Source organism: Lontra canadensis, unplaced genomic scaffold, assembly GCF_010015895.1.
Source record: "Lontra canadensis isolate GAN:19392208 unplaced genomic scaffold, GSC_riverotter_1.0 scaffold13, whole genome shotgun sequence".
In the NCBI taxonomy this organism is placed as follows: domain Eukaryota; kingdom Metazoa; phylum Chordata; class Mammalia; order Carnivora; family Mustelidae; genus Lontra; species Lontra canadensis.
In genome coordinates this window covers 1048450-1059944 of record NW_022631007.1, presented here as the reverse complement: position 1 = coordinate 1059944, position 11495 = coordinate 1048450, and the positions used below count along the sequence as shown (strand labels likewise).

Sequence of the window (11495 nt, the reverse complement as noted above, 5' to 3'; positions counted from 1 at the left end):
GTAGATGAGAGGGTCGGTGGGGCTCTTCTGGAAATCCCCTTTCCCTGGCCCGGCTCCCCTTGCTTCCCCCAGGGGGCGCTGCTCTCCACTGAACTCAGCTTCCGGGGACTGGAGACCACCCACCCCCCTCCTTGGCTACCTTAGCGCACAGCCTCTTTTCCAGATTTCCATCAGGATGATCACATCCTGAGGGAACACCCTGTTCCCCGAAAAACGGTTTTGCAGCCTTCAACACAATGATATTATCTCCTTCCCTGGATAACCACGAGGAGGCACAGTACTAGAGGCCCATGCCTTGCTCACTACCCCTCTCCCACCACCACTCCTTGAATACCCTCGCAGACAAGAGGCTACCGGGGAGCCTCCGAGGCCGAGTGAGGCTTTAGTCCGGCTTTGGTAAGGCTGCCTCAGGGATCCCCCTCCCCATCAGGATGGGCAGCCTCTGTGCTCTGGGACTAGCTGGGGGCTCTCCCATCTCGCGGATGAGCTGTGAAGCAGGACTCCTGAGTCCTGCTCCTGATGCTCCTCCAGACCGGGCCTGCCCTTCTGGGTCTCAAGGTCTCCCACCCACCTGGAGAGCTTGGGCTGTGCTGGGAGAATCCCAGGGAGGCCGAAGCTGAGGTGGAGCAGAATTCCACGCCCACCGTGTTTGTGGAGCATGCGCTGTTCTTACATCCATCGTCGGATTCCATTCTCACGAGGCTACCTCACGCGGAGCCCATCTAACGGATGAGAACACTGAGGCAGAGACATTTCATACCTTTCTCTGGACCACCAATTCCTTTCGTTTATTCAACAAATATGTACTGAGAATCTGAGATGGATCTGGAGCTAGACCCTGACATATCCCCCCATCCCCCCCCCCCCAGCCCTCTTGCAACTACACTCCAAGGAAGAGGCAGAAAGGAACAAGTCATTATAAATTGTGGTGTGCGTTGCGGAGGAGAAGAGGGACAGAAGTGAGGCGGTAATTCTGCGTAGGGAGAAGAAACACATCTCTGACAGGGTGCTGTTTATGCTGAAACAGAGGGACAACTGTGAGGGCAGGGAGAGGAGGGAAGAAGAGCTCAGGCGTTCATGAATGGAGAGGAAACTGGTGTGGCTGGAACACGGACGGAGGGGAGGCTAGGTCATGCTGCGTCTTCTTGGCATGGTGGGGGGGATCAACAACTAGTCTGCGGTGTAAAGGAAAGCTATGGAAGAGGGGTAAGCAACGGAGAAACATGCTTCAATTTCTATTTTAGTTAGCTCCTCCTGGTGCTTATAAAAGAGATTATTGGGAGGCAAGAGTGGAACAACATGAATTCTAGGCTCCTGGATCACAGCCCAAGTTATCAGTTGCTCCAAGCAACCAGATGAGAAGCAATCTCAGCAGGTAAGAGATGATGGCAGTGGTAGGGGTCTGGAAAAGACATGGACTGACAGGAGAACATTTTTGCAGGGAGAAAGCTTATCAAGGCCTGGGGTGGCTGGGGGTGGGGTGGGGGGGCAATGATAGAAAGGCAGGGTCAGAAGACAGTCATGGCCAATGTTAAATGAGTGCTTACTATGTGCCACTCCGGTCCTACTTCTAAATGCTTCCCCAGGGTATTAAACTAATTAATCCTTCTAGAAACACTGTGAGCTACATACTAGAATCATCCTCGTCTTAGAGGTGAACAGGGGCCCAGAGAAGTTAAAGGGCTGACTGCAGGTGCTCGGGCTGACCCCAGGCAATCTTACCCAGCACACGGTCTTAAGGAGTACCCAAATAGGGCATCCTACTTCTCAAGAACGGTGCCCAGGTGCTGTTTACTGATTTTCAATTCCACGTGAGACCCACCTCCCCTGTCCCCCCAATCTTTAATCCTTGGAGAGAAGGAGATGGGGCGATGCTCCTGTGGTGTGTGATGGGGGTATCTGGAGGGGGTTTTAGAGCGAGGGTCAATTATATTTGGGAGCAACCCATCTTAAAAGCAGGACTCTGACGCCAAGACCCCAAGAGCTGGGGCTGGGGGCCTTGTTACAAGCCGCGCCATTGGCCGAGCTGCCGCAGGGGGGCGCTCGCAGCTGTCGTCGGGGTCTGGCCTTGGCCGCGGAGGTTCGCGCGCTAGAGCAGACGCTCGGGAGCAGCCATGCAGCAGCCGGCGCGGCGGGCGCGGGGGGCCCGGGGACCTGTGGGGATGCGTCTGATTCTTTGCTTCCTGCTGTTGAGCAGCTGCCCGGGGGGCTGGCACGCCGTTAGTCCCCACGGTCAGGAGGAAAGCTGGGGGGAGGGCCGGGAAACGTGGGCTGCGGGAGCGGTGGGTGTGTGAAGCTCCGGGAACAGTGAGGGGTGGGGAGAGCCGAGGGCGTCTTGAAGGCGGGGGTGGGGAGGTTTGGAGGCGTTGAAAATCGGAAGGTGGAGGTAGGACGGAAAAGAAGCCGGCCCCAAGGGAGGCTGGGGGTTCAGCAGGAGGAATGGAGAGGACCCCCGAGTGGCCCAGGGGATACAGATCCGGGCCACAAGGCTACGGGAGAAACAGCACGCGCTGAGGACCAGGGCGGAGGTGCCCGGAGCCTAGCAGTAGGCAGAAGGAGCCGGGCCTTTCGGGCATCCAGTCCTGATGACCTCGGGTAGATGACTGGGCCCAGCCAGGCCCCTGGGCTTACTTACCCTCCCGCTATGGGAGGACGCCTAGCCTTCCCCGCACTCGTGCCCCTCCCTCCTCCTCCACCTGTTCTCCGCCGGTCCTTGACCTTGGAAACCAGTGTGAAGGACTCCAGGCGGTGCCGGCGCTCCGCGGAGTGCTGGGTGCGCGCGAAGGAGCGGCAGGCCCGGTGCAGATGCCGGAACCCTGGGCCTTCTGGATTCTCCCCAACCCCACCCTGTCTACCTGGACTGAGGAGGGTCTGTGTGGTGGAAAGGTTATTCCCCACAACGCGCAGCTGGGTATCCTGTGGCTTCCAGGGTGAGAACCTGGGCTGCCCGCCCTAACAGTCTGAACCCAGGTTCCAGGTTTATTCTTCCAAGGATTCCAGAACTCTTTTCAGCTCCCCACCTGGGAAGCAGCCGAAATTCTTCCCCCATCCCTAGCCTGTTCGCCTGTCTGTCCGTTCAGTTTTTGTAGCCCTCTGAGGCTCTGCTCACCTGTCCATCTACAGGCTGGCTCTTGGCCCGAAGACTCTGCTCTTACTTGGAAGTCTGTGCTGGGGGTGAGTGAGACCCAGCGGATAAAGAGCCAGGGGTGGAGATGAAGGGAGAGCAGATCACCCGGGAAGTGGGAGGGATCTGAGAGTGATGGTGGAAAGGGGGCGGCTTTCCTGCACCCCGCACCTCCTGAAGGCTTTCGGCCAACATCCCTGCTAACGCCATTCTGTGTCCTTAGGGGGACAGGGCCAAGTGGGAATGCAGCTGGTCAGGTCCCGGCGAGAAGTCACCAGCCTGGCCTTCCCATACTTCCGAAGTGTCCTCCAGCGGCTTGTGCCTCAAGGTGAGCACAGAAGAGCTGAAAGAGAGAGACTAGGCTGTCAGGTGCAAAGGTGGGGGAGGGGTCCCCAACTTGACATGAAAAGCACCTTCCACAAATTTCTGTGCCTGAAACTTTCTCATCACACTCACCGTTGGAACCTCACCAGCCCAGACCCAGAGCGAGACAGGGGTGGGGGTCTCCCAGGCTTTGTAGGGAAGCTGTTCTCACTTGCCTTCTTTAGAGGAGTGCAGTAGAGGCGATTAGAAGTCCCTGGAAGAGGTCAGCATCCAGAATCTTGGGACGAGCCCCGTACCTCACCCCACATTGCTATCCAAGTGCTCAGAGCCAGGAATCATGGAGGCTCCAGTCAGACCCTCCCCTCCCCCACACCATATTCCAGATTCTGAACTGGGAAGAGTAGACAGCTCAGAGTATATGGCAAATAGAGGTATGACAGAGGCGGGTGGAGAGTGGGAGGGGATTTCTTGGGGAAAAGTGTCATACCCTTCTTGGAAACAGGGTTTCATGGTTGCAAGGTTCAGAAGGGAGAGCTGCTTGGAGTTCAGATGACTGCTACTAATGATCATGGTATCTAATGTGCAAGTAATGCCTTAGAGTTTTGAAACCACTGTTCATCCTCAGCTTCATTCAGGTCTCGTAGCAGCACCGTTGTTAAACTCACATTTGACCACCTACTGCACACCAAGCACCGTGCTAAGAAACTTACATGGATTATCTCCTGTAATTCTCTCAACAATGGTTCATCGTTTCACGGATGAGAAAACTGAAACTTGGCCAATTTAATTAAGTTTCCCAGGGCCACAGAACTAGGAAGAGCAGGGATTCCAATGCTGAAGTGGGCAGAAGGCAAACTCCTGTACCCTAGCCCATCTCTGGATCCTTCCAGTTCCCTGTGGTCCTTATGCTTGGGTGAAAGCAGAAATTCTAATCACACTCTGGTTTCTGGGGAGGGCCAATCCAGCTGTTCCAAGTGTCACCTCACGCTCCTCCCTTTCTTCCTGCAGGACTGTTCTGGAAGGATGACATCCCTCAAAATGTGAAGACCCAGAAGATGGAGTACATGCCCAGGCTCCATGCCTCAGAGACCTGCCTGAGAGAGGGGTAGACAGCCTTTTCCACCAAAACCACCATGCCGAGGTGTGTGAGACCTGTGGTCTGTCCACACTGCATGTGACTGATAGACAGAACGACTGGGAAGGGAAGGAGCGTCAGGGCTGTAGGTAGGAGACATCAGAAGTCCAGTGAATAGAATGGAGAGAGCACCTGTCTGATTTCTGCCTGAAGCAATCCCATGATACTGGTGTTGTCTGCAAAGGGAGGGGATTGGGTCACATGGCCACTGCTTGGTTATTCCCTGACTTAGTCTTTGTCTTCTAGGGACAAGTGCAAAGAGAAATTCTGACTGTTTTTCCCTAAGGTGAGGGGCCCTCAGGAATTTAGAAATTCTTCATTTGGATCCCATCTCTTTTCCTCTGGGCCTTTTCACCATTTCCTCTTCACCTTTGACTCCTGCCTTCCTTCCCCTCAGAGCCCAGTGATCAAGGTGAATAAGGAACAATGCTTGGACTAGGAAATGGTTTCAGAGTTCCAGAACCAAGAGATGAGCACCGCAGGTGAGGGCCTGGCCTTGTCTAGGAAGACTGAGCCTACCAAGGGCCTGTTTATAGAGGGAGGCAGGGTAAAGGAGGGAATAGACGTTGGTTGATAAGGGATGACAAGACTTCACTGAGGCTGATGGAGAACCTTCTGGAAGAGAGGGCCTGGAGGATGGAAAAGAACAGAGCTTTCTGTACAGAGCCAGCCCAATCCTGGTTCTGGCGCTGCCCAGCTATGACCTTGGACACCTTCCCTAGGCTCTTCATGTCCCTTCTTCCACATCTGTAAAATGGGAATGGTAATAAAGGCGACCCCTTGGTGTTGCTGTGTGGATTAAAGAGAATATACGAACAACTCCAGTGGTTGCTGGATTGAGGGGAAATCCTCCTTTCCCCACCGGAGGGCATCCCCACTTTCTCACAGAACTTTCCAGATTTCCCCCAGCTGCAGGGTGCAGGGACTGGGGGGCCTCCAGTGGCCTCTTAAGTAAGACCCAGCACAGGCACAGAGCTTAAAGGGCCCACAGAAATCTACTTTGGAGGTTTTACAACTTAAAAAATAATATGGGCTCTCTTTCTAAGAAAATTTTGAGTATGACATGACCCTAAGCTTTTCCTTGCCCATCCATCCATCCAACCATCCATCCCTATGTATCTATGTAAATTTCTCTTTCCCTATACACACACATACATACATATATACAGAGATACCTCTCTATATATAAATCTAAAGCTATGATCCTTAAACGGGACAGGAGTACTCAGAACCCCTCACATCTGGCCTCCCCTTTGCTCTTCTCTGTGGTGTGAAAGAAGTCACCTGGAGAAAACGCTCTCAGGCATCCCTTTGGACACTTGAGCTCTTGGGAGCCCAGGAAGAAAACTACTCACCTCTTGGTTATCATCCATCTTTCCAGCTGAGAACCTGAGTGGGCAGGCCTGGAGCAGGGCCAGACCTGGTCTCCTGACCCCACCTTCCCCCCAACCCCCGCCCCACCCTTTGTCTCCAGGGCCCCCAGTAGAGGGTGGGCTGCTTCGCACATGTGCACATCTGACTTCTCCACACTAATGAAAGCATGAGGAGGTGACATTTGGACTTTGACCTAAGGGACACAAGGAAGCAGCCCCAGGAAGATCTGGCAGAAGAATCCCTAAGTCAGAGAGGGTGACCAGTACAATTGCCCCTGGGCGAGATTGCAGGCTTCTTTAGAGAACAGACAGCAAGACAAGCAAGAGCAATGTGATAAATATTTTATAAACATACAGTCATGTTGGGGCGCCTGGGCGGCTCAGTCGTTAAGCCTCTGCCTTCGGCTCCCGTCATGATTCCAGAGTCCTGGGATGGAGCCCCGCATTGGGCTCCCTGCTTGGCAGGAAGTCTGCTTCTCCCTCTCCCACTCCCCCTGCGTGTGTTCCCTCTTGGTGTCTCTCTCTCTCTGTCACATAAATAAATGAAATCTTTAAAAAAAAAGATTTCATTTATTTATGTGACAGAGAGAGATCACAAGTAGGCAGAGAGGCAGGCAGAGAGAGGGGGGTGGGAAACAGGCTCCCCGCTGAGCAGAGAGCCTGATGCGGGGCTTGATCCCAGGACCCTGAGATCATGACCTGAGCTGAAGGCAGAGGCTTAACCACTGAGCCACCCAGGCACCGCTAAATAAATAAAATCCTAAAGAAAAAAAAAAAAAGATACAGCGATGCTGCTGGAAGATGGATTATGAAACAGATAAGAGTAGAACCAAGTCAAACTGTTTGGGGCTACCGAGTTGTCCAGGCGGGACCCTGGACTAAGGTCGAGGCAGCGTGGTTGGAAAGCTCTGAGCTGGACTCCACCCAGAGGCAGCCTGCCCCTCAGAGGCGCTCCAGCCTTTTACCCCTTTCAAAGAAACTGGTCCTCCTCTGTGTCACCATGGCTGCCACGCTTCCTTAGTTTGGATTGGTTGCTGGGCCACATCGTTGGTCCTGTGACTGACCCGGCGATGGGGACCGGTTGCCATGGTTCTACCAAGTGTGTAAACAAGGAGCTGCCATTCTCCAGGCCCGGGGTACCAAAGAGCTCTGCGTTTCATGGAAAATCCCTGGAAGGAGATAAGATTAAAGATGGGGATGGGGAAAGGCCTGTGGTCTGAGAGCACCAGAGTCCCTTGTCTCAGACCTTATTCACATCAAGACTGCCATGGAGACCTGCTCTGAATTTGGTGGGGAGGGGTGGGGAAAGGAGTTGCAATCCCTGCCTCAGAGCATTCATTGAAAATTCCTTGTTTCTTCCCATTTTAGACTGGCTTTGAGCCATTCCCTAGTCTGAGTCATGAGTCACGAGTCACAACCTCACAGCTGATTTGAGGCCTAAGGGGAGACTTCCCATCCCCCACACCGTCTTGGTGCTTTCAAGAAGGACAGTTTCAGGGGCACCTGGGTGGCTCAGATGGTTGGGCGTCTGCCTTTAGCTTGGGTCACTGTCTCCAGGTCCTGAGATCGAGCTCCATGTCAGGCTCCCAGCTCAGTGGGGAGTCTGCTTCACCCTCTCCATCTGCCTCTTCCCTCGCTTGTGCTGTATTTGTGTGTCTCTCTCAGATGAATAAATAAAATCTTTTTTAAAAAATTTATTTATTTAACAAATAGATCACAAGTAGGCAGAGAGGCAGGCAGAGATAGGGGGAAGCAGGCTCCCTACTGAGCAGAGAGCCAGATGCAGGGTTCGATCCCAGGACCCTGGGATCATGACCTGAGCCGAAGGCAGAGGCTTCAACCCACTGAGCCACTCAGGTGCCCCATAAAATCTTTTTTTTTAAAGGACAACTTCGGTCTGACCCAAATTTGGATCATTAAAGCCTATTTTCAAGCAAACTCTACAGACTTGTCTGGAGCCAGGACGGGTAGGGTTTGGAACAGACTGGAGCCTCCGAGATGAGAGAGGTGGGATCAGAACAGGGGGAAGGTTGGGATGTGGGATTCGGAGAGCAGAGCCCTGGTTGCTCCCAATGCCTGGGTTCTGATCCCTCCTCCCCTCACAGATCATTTCTAAGGCAGATGAAAGGCAAGATGGAATCACAGCTGGACGGGCAGCCATCCCCACCCACAGTGTCTTCTTGGTTTCTCTTCCATCTACATCCTTCCAGACATAGGGTTTGGCAGGCCTGGAACCTTGCTCTGCCTTTGAGGTTCATGGTACCCTCTGAGCATTAGGATCCCCTACAGAGCAGTCATGCCAATCTCAAGCCCAAGAACCCACACAGAGAATTCTTTGACTACAAGATTTGTACGTTTAACATTCTGATACCTGTGGTCACTTTGCTGCTGGGAGAAGGGGACTGGCCACCACTGCTCAATCCCACTAAACGCTGGGCATCCCATGCCTCAAGCTTAATATATCTCAAACCACTTAACTCCTTTGATCCTCAGAAACAGGAGCAATTGGGAAAGTCCCAAGCCTACTGTCTGTTCAGGCTGTTGTAACAAAATACAATAGAAATTTATTTCTCATGGTTCTAGAGGTTGGGAAGCCAGTATGAGACTCTGGCAGAATTGGTGTCTGGTGGGGACCTGCTTTCTGGCTCATAGATGGTGCCTTTTCACTGCGTCCTCGCATGGAGGAAGGGACAACAGATCACTCTGGGATCTTTTTTCTATAAGGGCACTAATTCCATTCATGAAGGGTCCACCCTTAGGCCCTAATCACCTCACAAGGGCTCCACTTACAAATGCTATCTTATCACCTTGAGGGTTAGGATTTCAACATATGAATTTTGGGGGGATGCAAATATTCAGACCATCGCACCTACCTACTTATAGATCCCAGGGAAATTAAGAGACACTCCTCTGATAATACAGGCTTCACCATGTTGCCAGTGCTAACCCCTGCATCTGTGCATCTAAGGACACAGCTAAGCATAATGTTCAATTCATTGCATTGGTCTACGTCCGGTTTTTATTAGTTAGGTTGACCCCTACCATCTAGCCTACTTTTCCTGATCATACATTCACTGTATGATCTCTGTGGTCTCTGGCCACCACGACACATGGTTCCTGCCTCAAGGCAACTGAAGCTTAGGGAAGGAAGATATACATACAACATATATTCCCCAGCCCATCTCTGAGTTCCCCTGTAGCTTCAGGGAGACTGTGTCTGTACATGCCAACAGCTTCCCATCTCAAGCTAGGACTCTGCATCTTTTCCTGTGAGTTTTCTTGAATGCCAGGGATCTTGCCTACCTGTGCTCAAGACAGCTCTGAGGTGTCTGGGACTCCACACCCCCAGAGGCAGCTCTCAACCAGTTAAGAACCAAGTTTAGTGGATAAAAATTCCAGCAGATCCATCCCCAGCAGGGAAAATCTGAGACAAGTTCTGCACAGATCCCCAGGGGTCCCCAGTAGGGTTTATTCCCAGTTGCCCATGGTGATGGTTAATTTTATATGTCAGTGTGATAGGGTGAAGGGATGCCCAGATAGATGGTAAAACATTATATCTGAGTATGTCTGTGCAGATGTTTCTGGAAGAGATCAGCATTGGAATTAGTAGGCTGAGTACAGAAGATGTCTTCACTCATGTGGTGGGTATCAGCCAGTCCTTCAAGGGCCCATACAGAACAAAAAGGTGGAGGAAGGGTGACTGCATTCTCTGCTTGAGCTGGGATGTCCATCGCCTCCTGCCCCTGGACATTAGTACTTCTGGTTTTCGGGCCTTTAGACTCAGGTTGGAACTTTTATCATCAGCTCCCCTGGTTCTCGGGTCTTAGGACACAGCTTTCCTGGCTCTGCCTGCAGACTGCAAACCATGGGATTTTTCAACTTCCATCATCGTGTGCACCCTTTATGTACTCACTTGGGGTTATTGAAACACTTTTCAGTATTTGATTTTAATACATCAATTATGTTTTTAATTATCTTCTTATACTTTTTAAGTGGTTGCTCTAGGCATCTGAGTATACACATTTAACTTTCCACTTGCTGTTTTATGGGTCAGTAGAGCGTGCAACTCTTGATCTCAGGGTTGGGAGTTTTAGCCCCATGTTGGGTGTAAAGATTACCTAAAAATAAAATCTTAAAAAATAATCACTGTTTTACCATATTAAGTGGAATGCAGAGGTCTTACCAGCATACGTTCCTTCCCTCTTCCCCATTTATGTCATAGCTGTCGTCTAAAATCAATTACATCTACATTCATTGGAAACTCTACCAGACAATGTCAGAACCATCAAATGCATTGTAAGTAATTCAAAAAGGGGAGGAATAGCCTATAATGTTTACACAGATACTTCCTATTTCTATTACTTTCTCCATTCTTGATGTTCTAGGTTTCCTTCTGATATCATTTCCCTTTTATCTGAAGAGCTTCCCTTAGCAATTCATTTAGAACAAGTCTGCTGGATACAAAATAGTTTTCCTCCATCTTTGTTTCACCTTCGTTCCTGAAGTATATTTTACTGGATGTAGAATGCTGCCTTGACAGCTCTTTTCTTTCACCACTTTAAAAATGTTATTTTATTCCCTTCTGGTCGTCATGGTTCATCATGAAAAATCCACAGTCATTTGGATTATTGTTTTCCTGTAAGTGATATGTTGTTTTTCTCTGGCTGTTTTCAAGATTTTATCTTTGATTTAGTTTTTAGAAGCTTGATTATGATGCATCAGGGCATGGATATCTTCAAGTTTCTCCTGTTTGTGTAACCAGACCCAAGTTCATCTGCCTGACACAAGGTGAAGGCCAGTCACTGAGACATTGAGTATGTAGCAAGGAGAAGGCTTATTCAAGAGTGACCCAAGTGAGGAGACTGAAGGGCAAGCCTCAAATTTGCCTCCCCAAAGAGGGAGAGTCAAGGATTTTTAAAGGCAAGCAGAAAAGCGTCTGGATAAGGGAGAAAGAAGTTTTGTGACCCCAAAATAAAGGAACTTAGAGAGTATTATACAAAGCAAGATAAATTAGTTAGAGACAGACAAATACCATACGATTTCACTCACATGTGGGATTTAAGAAATAAAACAGATGAACATAGAAGGGGGGAGAAAAAAGAGAAGCAAATCAGAAAACAGACTCTTAACTATAGACAAACTGAGGGTGGCTGGAGGGGTGATGGGTAGGGGGATGGGCTAAATGGGTGATGGGTATTCAGGAGGGCACTTGTGATGAGCATTGGGTGTTGTATATAAGTGCTAAATCATTAAATTCTACACCTGAAACTAATACTACACTGTACATTAATGAATTTAAATAAAAACTTGAAAAAAAATAAAGGCAGTTACATTTCATTTTGCTTTTTCATTTCAAAGAGGTGGCCTTTGGTCCTGACTGGTTCTGGCCAGCTTCTTCCTGAAACCTTGGGTCTCTGCAAAACTAAGTCAACACCTGTTGTTATCATGGTGTCGGGCAAGGATATTATCTTATAGAAATGGGATGGTGGACAGCAGTCTCAGAACAAGCAGATTCCAGTGAAAACGTTGCAGCTGTGCT

General features: G+C 50.5%; 1 protein-coding gene across 3 annotated transcripts; it reads left to right on the top strand.

The window, feature by feature from the left end:
- The first annotated feature begins 2068 nt into the window (after positions 1-2068).
- LOC116867668 (regulated endocrine-specific protein 18-like) lies at positions 2069-5373 on the top strand. Of its 3 annotated transcripts, XR_004382643.1 has the most exons (6): positions 2069-2232; positions 3124-3174; positions 3348-3452; positions 4457-4589; positions 4830-4869; positions 4981-5373. XR_004382643.1 is itself a non-coding variant. In XM_032857276.1 (5 exons), the coding sequence occupies exons 1-4, from the start codon at positions 2115-2117 to the stop codon at positions 4555-4557; spliced, it is 375 nt and encodes a 124-aa protein (XP_032713167.1). In that variant the 5' UTR covers positions 2069-2114; the 3' UTR covers positions 4558-4589; positions 4981-5373. The 3 variants fall into 3 exon arrangements, 2 of the variants coding, with proteins under 2 accessions (XP_032713167.1, XP_032713168.1); XM_032857276.1 differs by lacking the exon at positions 4830-4869; XM_032857277.1 differs by having other exon boundaries at positions 4830-5373.
- Positions 5374-11495: the final 6122 nt, after the last annotated feature.